Source organism: Labrus mixtus, chromosome 19 (assembly GCF_963584025.1).
Source record: "Labrus mixtus chromosome 19, fLabMix1.1, whole genome shotgun sequence".
In the NCBI taxonomy this organism is placed as follows: Eukaryota; Metazoa; Chordata; class Actinopteri; order Labriformes; family Labridae; genus Labrus; species Labrus mixtus.
The window spans coordinates 16,611,612-16,633,385 of record NC_083630.1 but is presented as its reverse complement, the minus strand read 5'-3'; the positions used below and the strand labels follow the sequence as shown (position 1 = coordinate 16,633,385).

At 41.0% G+C, this 21,774-nt stretch overlaps 2 protein-coding genes across 2 annotated transcripts in view; one reads left to right on the top strand and one right to left on the bottom strand.

The window, feature by feature from the left end:
• Positions 1-21,774, bottom strand: part of rmc1 (regulator of MON1-CCZ1) — a 440,600-nt gene that overhangs the window by 111,135 nt on the left and 307,691 nt on the right. The window lies entirely within an intron of this gene.
• LOC132994655 (LIM zinc-binding domain-containing Nebulette-like) overlaps positions 442-21,774 on the top strand; it is a 31,359-nt gene continuing 10,026 nt past the window's right edge. Inside the window, exons 1-2 of the mRNA XM_061065144.1 lie at positions 442-694; positions 5,163-5,257. Coding sequence (XP_060921127.1) covers positions 626-694; positions 5,163-5,257 — 164 coding nt within the window. The 5' untranslated portion in view covers positions 442-625. The remainder of the gene's footprint in view (positions 695-5,162; positions 5,258-21,774) is intronic.

Here is a 21,774-nt window from a genome sequence, read left to right as displayed (position 1 = left end):
TTGTATTTGGCTAAATTTAATTGAATAAGATTTAATATGTCATCATGTTATTATAGACAATATTTGACTGTATATAGGCCTAGAGGGACTTATACCCCTAAAACAGAGATATGCTACCCCTCCTTAGGGTAGATCAAAACAAAATCCCGTTTGTTTTTCAAAACATAGCTTATATAGTTTATGAAATTGATGGTTGTACAAAATGTTTTAGAACAAAATAAGTATTTTGGTAGTTGTTCTTTTATCAAACAAAAAAAATACATTTATTTATAGAACTCCGGGTTTGGGTTTCTCCAAAACTAAGTCCTTTTTGGGGTACTTGGACTTTTACTTTTTTGTTTTTTCATATTAACTGACAATAAAACTATTTCCGGTTCTTCGCGCTGATTTCCGGTTTCCTCCTCGCTAACTGCCGTTAACTTGACGCTCATGAAGCGCTCTTTCCCAGCGCAGCATCCAGACTTCAGACCGGACGGTGAGCCGCTGGGTGACAGAGCAGAGCCGTCGTCTCTCTTTTAGATTCTCCGTTTGGCTGAAAAGGTCTCTCTGTGTGGATTATTTTAACACCATCTCCGTGTAACGAGCGGATTCCAGGCGTCAGAGGAGCTCAGAGGAGGTTTGGAGCATGAACCCTCCGTGTGCCCGCTGCGGGAAGATCGTCTACCCGACGGAGAAAGTCAGCTGCCTGGACAAGGTGAGCACTTTGAGAGATGGTCAAAGTGACCCTCAGTCACTCTGGACTTTTCATGTTCTGGAAACTTCCTCTGATAACAATACAATTATTTTTACACCTTGAGGTAAGGTTATCAAAGTGTTCGATACTTCCATAGACTACTTTTCAATACCACCTGTTTTTTTATGGATAGGTTTTTTCCCAGTATCATCGAAATTAAGCTTTTTTTTTTTTTTTTTTTTTTTTTTTTTTTACTTTCTTTTTATTTGAATCAGCAAATTATCGTTTTCCATTGCATTTACTACTTCACAGACTTTTCTTGATTCACTGTGAATTATTTGTTTATTGTTTGTCCCGTTTCAGATGGGAATTAGGAAAGGCCTGAGGGTCAATGTTGCTTTTCCAAAATTTTATTTTTTAAATCATTCATCTGCTAAAACTGATGAACCAGAGCTTATTCTTGTAAATGGTAAATGGTTAATGGACTTGAGCTTGTATAGCTCTTTTCTTGTCTTCTGACTGCTCAAAGTGCTTTTACACCGCATGTCAGTCACACACTGATGACCATCAGAAGTAACTAATCCCATTCAACTCATTCATATACCGCTGGTGAAGCAGCGGGAGAAATTAGGGTTGAATGTCTTGCCCAAGGACACATTGGACATGTTGCTGCAGGAGCTGGGCATAGAAACCTGGACCTTCCCGGTTGAGAGACAGCGACTCTACCAACTGAGCCGCAGCCTCCCTACCCACCCTTGTGAGGTCCAAACATCAAGGAAGGAGATAAAGAAGGATGGAGAGGGCCGAGGTCCTAAGTTTTTTTTTTTTTAACAATTTATCGCCCAAATATAGTTTAACATCTGAAAGGAGTGTTTGCCCCTAGTGTTTTGTGTTCATTGATCTCTTCCCAATAAGTTCAAATAACCTGTCCGTTCCAGAAAATATGAAAGTGATTGGCTCCATTAGTCCCACACAGTCTCCAGCAAGCATCACCACCACCTTGATGTCTTTTCTGGATAAGTATAACAAAATCTCACAATCATTTTCCAGCAGATCTCAAGCCATATGCTCGACCCTATTGAGATCTGATATCGATGGATTTTTATGTGAATATAAATCAAACAATCTTTGTCTGTGTAGCTCCAATCCACAACACATTTGATCTCAAGACACTTTACAAAAAGAGCAGCAGGTCTAGACACCATACTCTTTGTTATAATAAAGACCCTACATTAATCCATCATGAGCACAGCACTATAAGCTACATAAATTACATTAGTTACAGTGGCACAAAAAAAAATGCCTTTAAAGGGGACATATTATGAAAAAGAAGTTTGTAATGCCACTTTGCAAAAAACAAACTATAATTGTGCTTTCTTTCAATAAAGTACTTCAGTTATACACCAATAACGCTGTCACCTTCAAAGAATTATTGTTCTAAATTAATTTACAAACGCCTGTGAAATATAGGATAGGATAGGATAGGATAGGATAATACTTTATTGATCCCCAGAGGGGAAATTCGGGCGTTACAGCAGCACAGACAAGAAAGCTCAAAAATACAAAATACACATTAAACAGAATAAATAAAAATAAAAAATAAAAATAAAAACAGGGGGTATATACAAGTACAAAATGAATGATGAAGTTAGCAGGGGGGAATTGAGAATTGAGACAGTATTTACAGAGAATGACAAGATAAAGTGATTAAAGTGACTTGGTATGATAAAAAGCAGCAAGTAATGTAAACAGCAGAGAAGAGAGGCAGTGTTGTACCACAGTAATGCAGAGTGTAGTTATATAATATAATGTAGTATAATATAATATAATATAGTGCAAAATGAACAATATAGTGTAATATAATGAAGTGTTATATAATACAGACTAGTATAATAATATAATAAAAAATATAGAATGTACAGTATATATGTATATATATATATGGATGCTAAGTAATAATAATAATAATAATACAATGATAATAATGAAGCAGGTCATGGGGGTGGTGTTTTATGGGGGTGAAGTTTAGTGTCCAGGACGTACTGTTATTGTTGTCATAGGCTGCTGTTGTACAGTCTTATGGCAGTGGGCACAAAGGAGCGCCTGAAGCGCTCTGTTTTGCACCTGGGGGGGATGAGGCGTTGGCTGAAGGAGCTGCCCATCTGCCACAGCTCACCATGTAGAGGGTGAGAGGAGTTATCCAGGATGGATAAGATTTAGAAATATGAATAAATAAGAAAGATGCTAACTTATTAATGATGATATAATAATATAAATAGGGACACATATTTAATCATTACTTTGTTTTAGTCTGGTAACACCTGTGATAGTCTGTTGCATAACGATGATGAATTATTCATTTCTCTTCAGCGGTCTCATGCGTTCTCTGTCTGTCGTATGAAGCATCAGATGACACGACAGCATGGAGGCGGTGCACATGATATGAAGGACTCCAGTTTCACAGAGCTGTAATCAAAACTGTTTTGATGATTCATTTCAACGAAACGTCAAACTTCATCATCTCTCTCAATATGTCAGACGTGAGGAGGATCCGTCTTATCAAACCGCTCAAAAAGGGACCATGTTTGCCTTCTGTGCTGTCCTGTAAAATGTGACATGCCTCGTTTTGAAGCACGAATAAGTCGATAAAACGTAAAACAATGTTCGAGGACGTGATCTAGAGAGGAGGAGGCTGCCAGAGAAAGTGAGGAGAAAGTGAGAAAAAGAGTGTGAGGGCGAGAGAGAGAGAGAGAGAGAAGTACACTGACCATCCAAGGACTTCAGAGCTCCTGCTGTCTCTTACAAAAGCTCATTTCATCAGGACTTCTGCAAGACAAAATGCATCTTCTTTCTGACCTGCAAACATAACAGAACACAATTTAACGTGTGCATAAAAGCTAATAAGATTTAAGTTTTACTTGACCAAATTTGTTAGTTACTCGCTAAAAGTTCCTGAAGTTTTTTGCTGTTAAAAGGAGACTTTGTGTTGGAGGAGAAATGTTTGATCAGAGTTGCAGCAGTTCCTGTTTTTCCCTTGATGAAGTCATCAAATGTGTGCATACATTCACAGTTTTCTCCTCCAGTCTTCACCCGGTGCATAGAGAAACAAGTAAGGAAGTGATGCTCATCAACGAGGAATCTGCAAGGCCGTTTGAAGTTCTGCGATCTTTGAACAATGTCTTAGATGTTATTCTTAGGAATGAAATAAACATCTCGCCAAGAGTCTGAAAGTCGGGAACGAGCAGTGAGGAAACACCGAAACAGATGAAAGGAATACAAAAACTGTGTGATATAGGAATTCAAGAAGTTTGGCCTGCAAAAAAAGTTCAACAGAAGATAACTACATGCAAGATAGAAGCTTCACAAGGTGACTGACACTTGAGGAAACAAAAAATGTCTTTGCCAAATCAAATAACACTCAAAGGGAAAACAGTGATGTACATGCATTTCGGAATATATATCAAGCAAAACTATCTGTGAAAGGAGATCAGTCTAGAACTGAACTACTGAGAGGCTTGATACTGGAGGGATCCGGCTGATGTGCCTTATGGCATGCAGGTTGTAGCCAGACGGGATTGCACTAAAGACATTTTATTTTAAGATGTCTTAGTCTCCTCATTTTCACCTTTCATGTTGTCAGTCTGTGAACCCTATAGAGAGTCTTTCCATGATTTGCAGTTGAAAAAACTCTTTATTTCTCTTGTACTGGCGTTCGTAAGTTCATGTACCATTTAACAAGTGATGAGTGCAGGTATACATCATACAGCGATCTCTTTCGAGGCTCAGTAGGGGCCATTTGTTATGAAAGACTGGAACATGTGGAAAGCTGGACCCGGAGCCCACTGAGGAACCATGTGACCCTCATTTCAGCCTCTTCCTGAAACGGTCAGCTGCTGTCTCTTTAAGGCCCCCTCTTCCCCACTTGACCACTCTCTTTTGATTGGCCAGCTCTCTGGAAGTCTTCTGGAGGCAGAACGCTGCGGGTTCTGTCAGAGGAGGGCTGCTGGGAGAAAAGAGCCTATGCAACAGGTTTCTAAATGCTAACGTAGAGTGTTGAAGCCATCTTGTTGAATTCTTGCTTTCATGTCAGGGAACCACCGTTTAGCGCCCTCTGCAGGGATTACACCAACACCATGTTTAAGTCATGAGCTGAAACCTTGCCCACATTTAGTTTGTGCATCCAGCAATACTTTCCAAATGCAACGACATGGACAATTTCCACAACAGTAAAAGCAATTACATAAAATTCCCAACTTATGATGAAATACACATCGTGCCTTGGGGCCCAAAACCATTTGCCCTTCCGGGATCACACACACCTGACTTGGACAGAGAATCCATAACATGTATAACCGAGCTGTCATGAAGTGACACCCACCGTCAGTACAAAACTAGAGACCCTAATATTTGAGCTCTTATCTAAGCCCTTAATGGACTCACCTATTTGTGAGTTAATGTTATACTCTCTGTCTCTCTCTGTCGCCTGCAGAACTGGCATAAAGGATGTTTCCACTGTGAGGTTTGCAAGATGACACTGAACATGAAGAACTACAAAGGCTACGACAAGAAACCCTACTGCAACGCGTAAGTCCTTCTCCTCTCTCTCTCTCTCTCTCTCTCTCACTCTCTCACATTCTCTCGATAACATCACACGCCCCCCTGGTGTTTGCATCGTATTGGTCGTTCAAGTCCTTCCTCTTTTGCTGGAACACAATGAGGCCTGATCTTGAAGAAATATGTACTCTTGTAAATGGTGAGAGACAAACAACTCAGCACAAAAACACTCTCCTTTCCTGTCAAGTTAAGTATAAAAAGAGTTCAGTTACTGTAGTTTGCTTGAAATTTTCAGGTAAAGTCAATCTGATCGCACAGATTCAGAACAGACAAGTTAAGTCCCACCCCTCCCAGGGGGCATTGCGGGATCTTGACTCTTTGTATAACATCAGGGTGCATCATAAAACCTTTAACCTTTCACTTTGTATTTTCAAAGCCGCGTACTTCAGTAGTTTTATGACACACAGATGACATCTATTATGTGTCTGTCTCTTTTCCAAAGTGAGGTCCTCTGCGGTCCACAGGAAGGAGACAGACACCGCCTCTTTATGCTCTGTTGTGATCTTATTATAACAGCTATAATGTACACACAATGAACTTATTGTTTCCTTCTACTGAAGTTCAGTCAAAGTGTTTTATCATCTCTGTATGAACCCTCTCAGAACATGAACACCATCCTCTGGCTGTGTCTGCTGTGTTATTATCTACATCTGTGTCCTGCCTGCAGGCTGCTCGTATCTGTGAGTATAGCAGCGATGGTTGGATGGTTATGGTTCGCGGTTGTTTTCGGTGGTTTTGGTTGTGAGCCCAGCCCTGCTTCTCTGCCTTCACTGCTGCTGGTTCTGTTTACTGTGTGTGTTTCTCTGAACTCTGAACATGCTCAGTTTGTTATTATCAGTACGACAGGATTCACCACACCGCCTTTTATCAGCCCCACCCAAAAAATAATGTAGTTTGCATGGCCTTAAAGACAAAAACAAGAGCCTCAAAGGAGGCTTCAGTTGTATCTGTGTTTGACAATTGTTGATATGAAATGATAGTTTGTGCCTAAAGCTTTGTGACCTTTGACCTTGTCACTTTTGGTTGCTTGAAATGATAAAGGATGTGAGTTGAAGCTTATAATTGAATCTATTTTGTGCCTCATGTTTCTCATCTTTATCTACACGCGTGTAGGCCTGCACACTCTGAGAAGTATATGTGATGTGCAATATACAATTTAATTATGAAATGTGATAAATAAACAGAAAATAAAGAGTGCAGATTAGCTTCAACTCACAGTTTGAATCTCTACCTGCTGTTAGTCATGCTTTATACAGTACCTGCATTTGCAACATGTTTCTCCTTATTCCAAAATAAATCCAGAGCTGTTTTTCCATCACCTATAACTTGGCACAATTGAATCTGAGTGTAGCTGATGGCTTGCTTAGTTTCATTTGACTTTTTGCCTTTATTTGATAGGACAGTGGATAGAGTAGGAGACCAGGGAGCGAGAGAGTGGGGAATGACATGCAGGAAAGGAGCCACTTTAACCTAGGATATATATCACGACGCAGACATTCTGCAATCATTTGCAATACGATCCTAAAATGAGACATCACAATATCTGATACCAAAGAATATAAAATGCCCTTAAAAAGTAAAGGTAAACAAGTAGCCATGTGCAGTAACATAGAAAATTGAGGATGCAACCAAATGTGATGCATCGTGAGATTGAATGGAACGAAATCGTTGACGGGATAATCATAAACGCATCATATCGTGACACCACTGAAGATTCGCTGCCCGAGTTTTATCAAAGAAAGCCTCTGAAATCCCCAAAGATGTTATGGGATACAAATGTCTACATGGTGTTGATCTGGTGCATAGACAAAACCTTTCCATTATTGTTGAGTTATTTTTTGGATAAGAAACGTATTCTTTGGAGAACCGTAGTTTTTTATTTTCAATTTTGCAATTAAAAAAAAAAACACAACAGTATGGTTTCAGTTCAAGAAGTATGAAACATAGACTCAAATTAATTGGAATATTTTAGCCTTTCTGGTAACTTCAACACTTTGACTGGACTGTGGTAACTTCCTTTGTTCACTTGTGGGTGAAATTCAAATAGCTGGTCATAGAACAATCCTCTAGAGGAGACATGTCCAGCAAAGGTCTTTTAATGTAAGAAACAAGAAAAGAAAGTATCACAGATACAATGAGGACAGATTACAGTTATAGTTTCCTTAATTGTTAAAGGTACTCTTGTCTGATTCTCTAATTGGTTCCTTCCACTGCTGCCTGCTAGCTCTCATCTTCTCTCTGCATGGAAAGTTAGGATGACAGGTTTGTTTGCTGTGCAGAAAACAGCTGCACACTTTGTGCAGGGAGCTCTTACTCATCAGTGAGAGTTTTGTGTTTGTACTTCAGTGTCACTTGTCGCGCTCAGAGTCCAAAGCAGCGTCCTGTAATTAAAGTCTGTGTGAGGCTCCGGCTCCCTCTGACGCTCGTTGTTTTCAGTCACATATAACTGGTGTGTGTTGTGAAAAAGCCCGGCGGCTACGTTTTTTCTTGGCCTTTTGTGTGATACATCTGATCTGCATTGTTGAGCTGTGGCAGTTCTCACAATAAAAACGTCTGAAGTGACGGCCTCAGTACTGCCCTACATGACCTTATACATTTTTTTTTATCTGAAGCTGCTTCAGATGAGGGGCTTGGTAGGGACGTTCCTAATGATTCATTTCCCTGTCGATCATAAAATATTTTACATTCAGACCAGTCGATTTGTCTAACGGTAAGAGAACACCGTTTATCTTTTGCAGTCATTGTTTTTTTTTCTTCTTTTTTTCTAAGGTTTATTTTTGGACTCTTTATGCCTTTTCAGAGATAGGACAGTGGATAGAGTCAGAAATCGGGAAGAGAGGCAGTGGGGAATAACATGCAGGAAAAGACATCCACAGGTTGGATTTGAACCTGGGCCAACCGCTACATCAAACGTACATGGGGCATGCTCGCTAAGTAACCACTAGGCTACAAGCGTCCATGCAGTCTTTGTCGTTGTAGTGGAGTTGTACTCTTGTCAATTAAGGGACCACAAAATTCAAAACGAAACAGGCCTCTGTGGCACAGGCAGAGTTGATCATACGCAGGATCAAACATCACTGTCCAGACAAAATGAGTAAATCCTGCACTCATTATGCTGCTGTTGTTTCACTTTTTTAAAACGGCATGAAACAGAATTATTGGCCAAAGCTACTTTGGAATGTGCATCGTGGCCAATCTGCAGCGTCCATGTCGGAGAAATGAAGCCAGCAATGAAACACCAAATCTGCAGTTCCTCAGATGGCCACTTGAGGCTGTTAACTAAAGTGGGTCTATTTCCACAGAGCCCCTTGTTAAAATATCCAACTTTACAGCCGAAATGTTTACAGCCTAGTATGAAAGAATATTTCTGTTTTTAAAGCTTATTCCCCAATTCTTTATAACTTTAAGGTTTAATTTTGGATAATAAATGTTGTGGTCAGTGCACCAGTTCATTACAAAGTATGAAAATAAAAATAGAAAACTTCTGAATTGATTTTTTCCAGCCTGCTTGGAGGATAAGGGACACACAAAAGCTCTCTCTGAATGTTTGAGCCCTAAAGGAGAAACTGGAGGGTCTCTGAATTTGACGATGGTCCCGTGCGTCTTAAGACCCTCTGAAGCTCAAAAAGGGGGGGGGGGAGGCAGACCAGAGGAGAGAGGTGGGAGAGATTACAGAAGCACATGAGACTGAACACATTCTCACCAACTGACTTTAATAAAGGACTAACGCAACCAGAAAAGAGTTTTCACAACCAACATCAGGAGCATTTAGTGTTATTTTGTTTAAAAGACGACCTGACACACAAACCACAAAGAAACCTACAACATGATGTATATATGTGTACCTATGTGAGGTCATGTGGTGAGATTTAATCCGTGGTGTATGACTGACCTGTGTGAACCAGGACACCTTATGACCTCTGAGCTGTTATCTTAACGGAGCATTGCTGCATTTTTTTCTCTTTGATTTAGCAAAACGTTTCACTGAACCCTGACAGTTTTCTTATATAATATATAGGATATATTATTATAGATATATACAATTTTTTATATATATAAGTTTTTGTATCCAACTAATGTCTGGACATCCAATTAAAATTTTTTTGGAAGTATAAACTCATGAAAAAAAGAAAACACACCAGAATCAATCACACACTGAAAGGTGCAAAACTAAAGAAATCACAGCAGGACACCTAATTTTCTTGAAGTTTCTCTTATAAATCAGTGCCTTTTTGTGAAGTCAACATACAGCCTACCTCCAGTGATGAAGCAGGAGCTGTTCTTGCTTGTGATTAATAAAAGAGAATCAGGAGAACACAAAGAGTCTATAACTACATTCATAACAGGCGTCTTCCTCTGTGAGATAATTTGGTTTAATTAAGTTAGCAGTTATGCTAATTAGTAAAAAAAAAAAAAAAAAAATCAATGCTGGTTATGTAACTCAGCTCCCTGTGTGGAGATGGAGACACATGTGAGTGATCTGAGGAATAAAAGAGGTCACTTTCTCTGCCTCACTCTCCCACGCTCTGTCTCTGTGCTAAAGTGACGCGCTAACATGGTTTTTACATGTCGAGTTCATGTTAATAGCAGCTCAGATCGCTGTGATAAAGACTGTGTGGTTATGTAACACTGCTGCCCACATAACCCAGATAACTGCTGTCTTTTTGTGCTGCACAGAGAGAAATATTCCTGCTCACTTCTTCGCTGCTCCAGGAGGGGAACAGATCGTGCAGCAGCTGCAGGATATGATATCATTTACATTAAAGAGGTGCCTGTTCAGAGGCAGCAGGTGGAATAAGTAGATGAGTGGTTTCTCTTTAGGCATAAACGCAGCCATCATTATTTGAGGGAAAGCCTCCTTTAGGAGCTAAAAAGGCTCCACTGATGTGCTCTATGATTTTTGTTGTGTTAACATTGTGTCTGCATTTAGCTGCTGCTACAGGATGCTTTAAAGCTGACAAAGTGTATTTGACATAAGATGAATGGATGTTGTTGGCGGGGCAAAGACCCTGGTTTTTACAACATGTTTTTGAATCACGGACATGGAAAGATAAATAAATGTAGACTGTCTATACGAGGTGTATGTTACAGGAATTTAATCAAATAGAACAAAAAACAAATAGCTGGACTTTAAATTCATGTGGAAAAGCATCTTTTACACAAAGCTTAGTTTTTTTTATCATCATCTGGTATCGTGACAACCTTAGGTCCATCAACCCCATCACAAATGTTTCAGTTTTGGAACAACTCAGTGAGTGAAATATTTTTTTTCTTTGAATATTCAACTAAGTTTAACAATGAAAATGAAAACTGCAGACAGGATGCATTTTAAGCCCACCGTTGACAGGAACATGGATATAAAAAAATCAATAAATCAAACGTAATCAGCAGGAAATGGTCCAAAGACGACGTGCTAAAAGTAAATGTGGAACAACGGAAAATCTTAGAGACACTAAAGAAATGTGATGAAAGTTATGCAACATGGTGGCCTTTTATTTTTGAGGGAATAGCAGTGGATTGCAAAGCGGAGGATGGGGGGTCAACAGTGGTGTTTCCACAGGACTGTTGCCATGGAAACACACATCTTATGCTGAGCCTGAGGGGAAGGTTGCAAATTTGCTGCAAGAAAAATACAATGAATGAGGCACATATTCAGTCGCGTCAGGTCACGAGCAACAGGTGATGGTGGCGGCTCCACTTGCAATGCATGTCTCAGCATTTTAAATTGTAAATTGGTCGCACTGGTACAAAGGCCAACAGCCAACTTTTTAGATGAAGAATAGGTAAATGTGCGTCCTATACATAACATTTTATGATCCCTAAATGGTTAAAAATTGGACTTGGCCCTGACTCAGATCATTCTTTAAATGATTTGTTGCCAGCCCCATGTCTAAAAAGTAAAGCCAATGCAGAATTGTCTTAAACCTGCATTCTCACTCATGACCAGCAGGGGGACTCACTGGAAGTCTGATCACTTCATTTATACGTTAGCTATTCCCTTGATTTATTACCTCAGGAAACATTTTCGTAATGAGTTTATGGTCTCAATCTCTAGTTTGAAGTTTTTATTTTACTACAGCATGATGTCCATTTCCCCTCATCGATTAATATCGTTTATCTTATTTTATAAATGATGGTCCCATTTAGAGTCAAATAGATAAAGCAGTGGAGGATTACAGGCTTCGGTTGTAGTAAAAGATAAAAATCAAGGAGTTGCCTGTTCACATTTTCAGTTATGCTAACCTCTTACTCCTTTTGCCTCCACCCTCTCTTCCAACCAAGCACAATGTAATGTTTTTTTTTTTTTTTTTACCTTATATACATCTAAAGAGTGTTATGCAGCTGTCTCATTGGTGAGCAGTTTGAAAAAAGCAATCCAGGTGACAACTAAAAATGATCCGTGAGTTAAGACTGCAGGAACACCACTAACAAATGACTGTGAGAGAGAAAGAGAGAAAAAGGATGCAAAGAGGAGAGACCGAGAATAAATCCAACTGCACAACACAAAGATGGAGAGCGAGCTGCTGAGAGATGTGACGGGAAACTTATGTAACACTCCTTCTAATCTTTGAGCCGAGAATCTGCTGAAAGAGGACAGGGGGGGGGGACAAGAGCCAGGGAGAGGACAACGGACAAAGAGCGGGTTACAGTTTGTTGAATGTAAATAAACACAAATGTGAAGGATTTGAGAGGCAGAGAGGGGCGAGAGGCTCAGCCGTCGCTGTGGTAGAAAAGAAAGAGAGAGACAGAGAGGAAGAGAGGAAGAGAAATGTCTCTATTGATGGCTGACTGAGGGCGTCACGCACGACTGAGTGAAGAGAAAGACGGAGAGGAGATCACTGGAGACAGTGTCATGGTGTTAGAAGAGCTGCCATGACACAGCACTCTGTTTTCTCTGCTGCTGTTGTTTTTTTTTCTCATCAGATGCTCCAGCAACTTTCTTTCCAATCCTGTTCTTTACCTCCTTTTCTCTCCTTTCTTCCTCTCTTGCCAAAACATCTACCCTCACTACCTCTCCTCTTCTCTTCTTCCTTCATCTGTCCTTACCTTATCTTCTCCGCTCCTTTCCTCAACTTTCAAACCCATTTTAGCTCCTTCTTTACTTTTCTTTCCTTTCTATTTATTCCAATTTTGTATTATTTTTCTTCTCTCCACTCCACTCATGTCCTTCCCTAACCTCCCTTTTCCAATTTATTTTCCTTTGCTCATTTTCTTTCCTTGTATTTCCTGTCATCGTCTCCTTCTTCCATCCTCTATCTTCTCCTACTTTCTTTCCTCTACATTCCATCTTACCTTTTTCTTTTCTCTCTTCCTTTCCTTTCCTTCCTTCCTTTCCCTTTCATTTATTTATCTCCTCCCCTATCCTCTCCTCTCCTTCCCTTCCTTTCCTCATGTTTCTCTTTTCTTCCATTAACATTTTCCTTTGTTCTTCTCCTGTCCTTCCCTCTATCCTTTCCGTTCCGTTACTTTTCTTTCTTTTGCTTCCTCTACCCTCTTTTCTAATCTTCTTCATACTTTTTTTCTCAATCCATTTATCTATTCTCTTCTGTCCTTGTCTCATTCCCTTTCCTTTCAGTATTTTCAGTTCTTTTTTCTTCTTTCTTTTCATTTCCATTCCTTTCATTTTGTTTGTCTCTTCCCTCTTTTCCCTTTTCATTTCCCTCTGCAGCATCTTTCTTTTGCTTTACATTTTTCCATCTGTTCTTTTCTTTTCTCTTATATTATCATATCGTTCCCCTTTTTGCTCATTTCCTGCTTCGTATTTGCTCCATGTCCTTATTCAACCACTTTTCTTTCATTTCCTTTCCCCCATTTATTTTGTCACATTTAAAAAAAAAAAAAGTTTTTCTGTCTCCTCTCCTCTCCTCACCTCTCCTCTCCTCTCCTCTCCTCTCCTCTCCTCTCCTCTCCTCTCCTCTCCTCCCCTCCCCTCCTCTCCTCTCCTCTCCTCTCCTCTCCTCTCCTCTCCTCTCCTCTCCTCTCCTCCTCTCCTCTCCTCTCCTCTCCTCAACTCAACTCTCCTCTCCTCTCCTCTCCTCTCCTCTCCTCTACACACTTTCTATCTTTCGTATTCTTTCCGTACACTAACAGAAATGTGTCCCTTTGGATTGTGACAGGCAAAGTTACACCTTTCCTTTAGTTAGTTGTAACATAAAAAATAATGAAGAATAGTATTTTTGACGGTAGTGATGATGGGAGACTCGTTATAGCATAACGAGAGGTGTGATGAATTAAAGCTCTAAAATATGGGAGCAGGCCCCGCTGATTGGATTTGATGCCTACTTACTTTATTTGGGGTAATTACATAACAGAATAAAATCTATTTCTCAGATTTAAAGCGTGGCAGAACCTCTAAAACAGAAAATCTGGCACAAGATGATACATCTGTTAACAAATCCCTTTGCTCTTAAAAGGTTTACGTTGTGATTTTTTTCTGAAGAAGATGTGAAATATTTAGTAGTAATCTTCCTCCAGATTTCCCCCTCTTTGTTTTGGATTCTTCCGCCATCTTTTTTTTTTTTCCAGCATCTTTCTCTCCATGTCCTCTCTAAGACTCAGCTCTGCGTCTAATCTCCGCCGTGGATCAGCCCGGCAGCCGGCTATTAAATCCCGTGGGTGATAATATCTTTTACTTAAAAAGCACAGCCTGAATTAAGTCCCCTCATTTGTCACAGCCCTTTATCACTGACGATGGAAAAGCATGAGAGGAGGTGAGGAGCGTTAAATGTTGGTGATGAAGGTGAAGTAATTAAACATGAGTCAGCACAAAACTTCAGGCTGTATAGTCTCTCTCATTATTTTTGCTTTATTTGGAGAGCTTTATCCAGTTTATCATTTTTTTTAGTCGGGTTGGATTTCTGTGTTCAATATGAAGCTTCAATACTTCAGTGGAACAGTTTAAATAAAATACAATAGAGTCCCATATTCACATATTTAAAAATGGTCATAAATACAAAATATACTGTAATACCAGAGGCTACAAAAGGTCTGGTTTAGCTGTTAGCTTGATCTCCGCTTTTGTTGATACTGTAAATATGTCCATATCTCCCCGCTGTGAGCTGTATGTGTGAACAACCAGATCAGGGGGATTTCAGGGGTAGTCCTCCTGAAATACTCTAGACATTTTCAGGAGTGCATATGTGAAAGCATGTTTGAATTTTTGACAAAAGGAGAAGCATGATCGGTCTTCTTTAGTGACTAAAAAGCCTCAGGTAGCATGAACTCTCAGCTTTCAGCTTTCTGACGTTTTCATTTCCATGGTGACACACATTCAGCGAAGCTTCAAAATGTGACTCACTCAAAAGTTTCTTTAACAGCAGGACGCTCACCTCCTCGGCAGGGTGCAGGCCCGACTCACCTGGAATAAAAAAAAAAAAAAACACTCATGAAGGTTGAATGAAACAGTCATGACTCAGATGATGGTGATGAGGAAGGGGATTTTGATTGATTGTGGTGATTTAGTGATGTGGCATGCAGCCCACCCCCCACCGAGACTTACATTCACAAGATTAGTCTGAGCCTGGGGGCTGTATAGATGCTGCAGCGTGTCTGAAGTCAAACTAGGACACACACTCCCAGCGTGGTGGACTGCGGAGGTGTGTGCATGTGTTACTCATGCAATGAGTATAACATGAAGGAAAACACTCCATCTTTAAATTTCCAGTATTGCTGTCAAATAGCTGCCAAAGAAGGTATGTTAGTGAATTATCTCTAGTCCAACAATAGATACCAAATTTGCAACCTTATTTAAAGTCGTTTTGATTAGATACGAGCCTCTAACACGTCTGGATTTCTACATAATGCAAGACAGCGATCGATTTTTCATCATGTCCACATTGCTTTCCTGTGCTTGTGCATGAGAAACTGTAACGTGCCGAAGCACACCTCTCCCAACTGTGCCAAGGCCAAGGAAGTGTAGCGGCTTGAGCACAGAATAAGAACCTGTAGGGGGCGCTGGTGACTTAGTGTTTAGTGTGCGCCCCATGTATGGAGGCGATAGTCCTCCAAGCGGGAGGCCCAGTTTCGAATTCGACCTGTGGCTCCTTTCCTGCACGTCATTCCCCACTCTCTCTCTCTCTCTCTCTCTCTCTCTCTCTCTCCCCCTCATTTCCAACTCTATCCACTGTCCTATCACTCCAATAAAGGCACAAAACGCCCCAAAAATAAATCTTAAAAAGAAGAATAACAACCTGTCAGTGACAACACGAAGCAGACCTACTTTGATTGAACACATTTGCCCCTAAAGATAACTTTGTAATCCTCCCGATAGCTTGCTTAAGCAATCTACTTGAGCAAAACCAAAACTTTTTATATCGCTTAGTCATCAAGACAACAAAGTATTTAAAAAATGAGCCCACATATAAATGACACCAACATTTCTCATTAAGGCTCATCCAAAAAAGTTTTGTCATTACTTACATCGTAGGTGTGTGACCTGCAGAAACCTTACACTTTGCTGTAATAATCACACCATACTGTGTACAGGTGGCTTCAGTATGTTCTGTTTATCTGATGTTTGTCTGTTGTGCTGCTGAGCTGTCAGTGAGATTTACAGGAGCCAAGTCTGTCCTGAGCTCACACTGAGATTTTCATCAACACCTACGCAGGAACATGGAGAGAGGCCAGACTGACCAGCAAACATACACACACACACACACACACGTTCCCAGAAAACCCACAAACACACACACACACACACACACACACACACACACACGGTCAGCTGTCATCCCTGCTTCTCATCCTCCTCATCCTCCATCTCCCTCGCTGTGATTCATCAAAGGAGCATCCATGTTGCTGTCATCTAGTTCAAACCTCAGCCACGAAGCATCGCTGTCCGTCCTGGAGCTGAACGTGTTACCCTTCTTTTCGTTGTGCTACTGTTGGAGTTGTTGAGAGTTGTTGACTTGAGGAGGACTGGGAGCTGTGGCATGGCTGGGCCCCCATCATGCAGCCGCCCCCCCCCCCCCCCCCCGGTTCAGCTTTCATTGACAGCCATGATCACAGCCGTGCCTCCTGCTCCACCTGGCATTAAGGCTGTTTCCATCGTAGGCTGCAGAGCAAATGCATGAACGTGTAAAGAAAGCTGATACAATTCACAGTATTCACACAGCAGCCATTTTTTATTACAACACCAGGTCAACATTTCAACATAACATCTTAAATAGAATAGAATAGAATGTACCACAACATTTGCTGTGTGCCCCAAAACAAAAAAAAGTCAATAAAAGGATGATTCAAAAACAGTATTTGAAAAAGCATGTGCATTCAAAGCAGTCTTAAGTTTTATAGGACCTATGGAAATGACTGAACCTTACAGGGATATATCTCACGTTATATTATGCATCATTGATTTTTTTGCACATTTAAAATGATGCATATATCCTTTAACCGTTCATGACGTGAACTCATGCCCTGAGTACCATGAAAGAAAACACTCCACCTTCAAATTACAGATAGCTATCAAATGGCCTCCAGAGACTATATGATAGCGGCACGGTGAGTCTCTGATTTAACAATGGAGAACGAGAACGTTCTCCTGGATTTCTCGATTATGCAAAGCGGGGCTGGATTATACGATCATGTCCACGTTGTGTTCCTGGGCTCGTGCTCTTGCAAACGTGCTTGGGCACTGTACCTAGTGTGAGTGAGTCCTTACTTTGTTTTTGTGGTGTTCAGTGCAAAATTTTTCACTGACAAACATGCTGTTCATTTTTGGACCTTATCTATGTAGGCCGACTCGTCAGCAACAGGATTCTTGCATATTAAGTTGCTACTCTAACTGTACACAAAAACTCAGAAAAAGGAACTAGTGGCACAAAACGAAGTCCCTGCCGTCTTAGAACCCACAGTCACCTGCTGAAAATGTAGATATTTTACCAGTCTCTTTAAGCTCATGTTTTTAAAGTTGGTAGTTGGACTGCAAACAATGTATGTCTAACCATTGGCTACACCTGAATTACCTTATGATATGATTATCATATGTCGTCCTTAGAATACAGCCTATGAGTTCTGAGAATCCTCAAAAAGTAGGCTTTACCACCAGACGCTTTGATGTTGTCTAGTGATATCTGACGTGTTTAATTGATTGATCGGCAACTATAAACACAACAAACAGTTAAGTTTCTTTCTCAGTATTACACATAAACACACACACACACACACACACACACACACACACACACACACACACACACACACACTGACGTTGTGCGTCACTGCTGCTGGAGCCAGGAGACTGTCGCTGTTCAGCAAATGTTACAGAAACATAATAGACAATGGTACGTCTAAATCTGTGTCCACAACACACCCAAGCACATTGCAGCACACACACATATACGCAACAGGAACACACACACAGACCAGGCAGCCCACAAAGACGCGCGCACACACACACACACACACACACACACACACACACACACACACACACAGACCAGGCAGCCCACAAAGACGCACACACACACACACACACACACTGGTGTATTGTAAACCTGGTGTCTTAACTAGGCAGTGAGAGAAAAGCAGGATGTGTCCGAGGGTATTATTGGAAACAGTTAAAAAGACTGTGTGTGGGGGTGTGTGTTTGTGTGTGTTGGTGCGCATGTGTGTGTGTGTGTTGGTGCGCGTGTGTGTGTGTGTGTGTGTGTGTGTGTGTGTGTGTGTGTGTGTGTGTTTGTTCTTGTTTTTTTGAAAGAGGTTATATTTAGCCCGTGGCATGGATGACGAAGGTACAAAACACCTTTGAGTTTTTCAGAGTGTCATAGTTTTTCTCCTTAATGTGTGCTTTATTGAGTTTGTGTGTGTGTGCGTGTGTGTGTGTGTGTTTGTTTCTGTGGGTGTTTGTGTGCGAGTGACACTGTTGCTACCGACCGGATCTCAGAGACTTAATGAGACCTAAGTTATAAAACATGGCGTCTCTTTCAGCTCAGTAAAAGGATATGTGATATGTGGTAGTTTCTTTACAGCGATCATCACATTCATGTTTTTGTGTGTTTTTGCCTCAGTCTTTGCTGCTCCGCACTGTGAGGTTACATTTCAGTCTAAGAATTCCATCAATCTTACCCAACCATCCTGTAAAAGGGCCCTGATTGCTCTGCTACCAAAGATCAGGATTAGGAAGTTGTTGGGTCAAATTCTGCTGGCGTTATTATAAAATTTAGTATTTTTGTTTTTTTATTTACAAGATTTATTTTTTGGGATTTTTGCCTTTATTGAGAGCATACAGCGGATAGAGTCTGAAACTGGGGAGAGAGAGAGAGAGAGAGAGAGTGGGGAGTAAAGTGTGGGACAGGAGCCACAGGTCACATTTGAACTCAGGGCACCCACCCCAAGGACTACAGTCTCTGTACATGTGGCACACGAACTAACCACTAGACCACCAGCGCTAAACTATTCAGTATGTTAAGAAATACATCGATATATCCTGATTAGAAATATTGCTAGGCACTTATTTCCCAACTAATTTGTCTAAAGCTAAAAAACACAGATAATGTTCAACACGAAGCACAATTTGATCGAGTTGAGGGGAAGTGCATCTTGAGCAGTTGTTGTCACAATGAGCTGTGTAATCTTTTCAAACCAAGGGGGATCGCAGTGAGTTTCTGGAGCGTGGCTCATGTTTGCATTACTGGCAGGTTAACACCGACATGCCTGTGCTGACTGTGATTATGCATCGGTCGATATGATAAATTAACCTTACACAGCCGACAAAAAAATGTATCTCCATAATATCGATCGGAATACTGCGCCGCGCTACGAGATACCATCCACCCACTGTGTGCTAGTTAACATCCGAGCAGTTGAGCAGGGAGTGTAGGCCCATTAACCCGAGGTACAGCACCATCTAGTGGTGGGTGACTTCGTTACATCCTAGATACAATATTTAACAGGCATTGTGGGCATACATCCATAAAATATGAATATGTTTAACTGACTAGTATTTCTGCTGCTGACTATCGAGGGTGATGATGTTTATCTGTTTTGTCAGCCTATTACGCACATCTACTTTTTCAGCAACTCAAACTCTTTGGCTCCAGTGTTGATGCTTTGAGCATGGAACGGCCCGAGAGTCCGTAACTTTGTCAATTCAGGATAGAACCCAAATTCTGTAGAGAAGTGAGCAGACCGTCCTGTTTGTCTGTTGCAGTCGTCTGTTTTTGTCCCCAGCTGCTTGTCCAGCCAGCACACAGTTACCTTGGCTAGCTGTGTGTGTGTGTGTGTGTGTGTGTGTGTGTGTGTGTGTGTGTGTGTGTGTGTGTGTGTGTGTGTGTGTGTGTAATATCCCACAGAGTAGCTCTTTGTTTCAGAGGATTGGGTTGCACCAAACGAACAAAGCATCTATGGTTGCTCATAGCAACGCTAACAGGTGAAATGAAACTTCAGGACAAAACTTGTGCATGTGAACGTGTGTGTGTGCACGTGTGTGTGTGTGCATGTGCACACGTGTGTGTTTGTGTGTGTGTGTGTGTTTATCTTTAACTATGAGGAATAGAAGTGAAACAAAGGGACTGTTGGTTGAAAGAAGTGCCAGAGTTTTCACACACACACTTGAAGTCGCCTCTGGCTGTTTTTCTGTCGTGGTCGCCATAAAGCAAAAAGCCGCTACAGGAAGTCTTTGTGTGTTTTTTGTTGTGCGTCAGAGAAGGAGAGTAGGAGTGAGATCTTTAAAAAGAGAGCGAGTGAGAGAGAGAGAGAGAGAGAGGAGAAAGTCAGAAGTAGACTGGAAAGATAAAAACAGGAGGTTTATTCAGAATAGTCCCCAGAGCTTGTCAGTGGTTTCTATGTTTCAGTCAATAATCTTCAGGTTTACTTTTCCACACAGGACAGGTAGAGGGCGCTGTTTTGTTTTGAAGTTATGGTAATGTTGTGTTTACACTCTGATCAAGACACTTCATAAAGTTCTGAATTAAAAACCTTTCTTCTGAATTCTGGACCATTCTTGTCAAATTCATGTCTGTGAAATATCTGGAGAGAATTGAGTTAACTTGAAGGTTTATGTCAAGATGTTCATTATCATTCCAATGATACAAGTACACACATGAAAAGTATTTTGCCTGGAGGCTCAGTTTAAAAGGTAAAATGTTGAATATAAATAAAGCGAAATAAAACATTATAATAAGGGATGATATGAAAATCTTCAACTGTGGGGGACCTGGTGGCCTAGTGGTTATGCTGTGTGCCCCATGTACGGAAGCTATAGTCCTTGTTGCAGCGTCCGAGGGTCCGGGCCAGGCCTCGACCCTTTGCTGCATGCTGTCCCCCACTCTCTCCTCTGGACATTTCCCGTCTCTCTTCGGCTGTCCTGTCGAATAAAGCAAACAGGCCCACACAATAACATCAAAGAAAATCCTCCACTGTGCACCGGACTCTATTTTCCAAACAGAGAAGTGTGCTGAATGAAATTCAAGAAACAGGAATGAGTTTCTTCATTTTGCGGTTTGCCATGCCGATTACATTCCTTTTCTATGGAAACATCCTGATGATATTATTTTAGCACAGAGACAGAGTCAGTGGCAGTTAAAGATTTGAGCAGCTCCTGTCTGTGGTTTTTCTAACCATGAGACGGTCATTATTGTGCAGACAAACACACAGAGAGACACGGAGACGAGTGAAGATCATGATGACTGTTTATGAGTTAAACACACAAACAAACAGACCTCATCAGACTGTCTGTGACACACAGTGATTATCATGATTATAACTGTGACACGAGCAAAACAACTACAACAAAACATAATGACGCTGTTTGTGACGTCAGGAGTGATCTTTATATGTTTGACGTTGGAGTCTTTAAATGGGAGAATAAAATAAAAGCACACTAAGGTTTGTTCTCAAGGAGAGGGTGATTAGCTTTATATTTGTGTGTCTTTGAGTGTGTGTGTTGTAGAGTTAGAGGGGTGATTGGTTCAGATCAGAGGTGTGTAGTATTAAAGCTCCAGTCTGTGTGCAGAGACACTCTGTAACCTCAAAGAGCCTTCAGCTGATTTAATGTTAATCTACAAAACCTTGAATCAAAGAAACATTTATGAAATCATTTCTTTAAAATAATGGAGCCATGGAAATGCCAGCAGTTGTTTCTTAGACGCCCATTTTAAACACAAAACCAATGCCGTTCAACGTTTTCAGCTCTAAACATCCTCAGCTCAAAAACACCCTCAGCATCAGCTGTTTGTGACGCTGCGCTAAAAGTGCTCTCATTTGAAATTGTTCTGTGTGTGTGTGTGTGTGTGTGTGTGTGTGTGTGTGTGTGTGTGTGTGTTAGACAGTGTGTAAACGAGCGTGGGAGGCAGAAAGAGGTGAAGTTGGAGGAGGAGAGGAGTGAAGGACAGTTCAGTGGAGTGGTCAAACTGTGCCGCTGAATATGCTGCAGGCATTGATTTGCATGCACACACACACTCACACACACACACACACACACACACACACACTCACACACGCATGCTTTGAGAGCACTGAGTAGATGAGGTGGATTCTGTCTCTCTGTC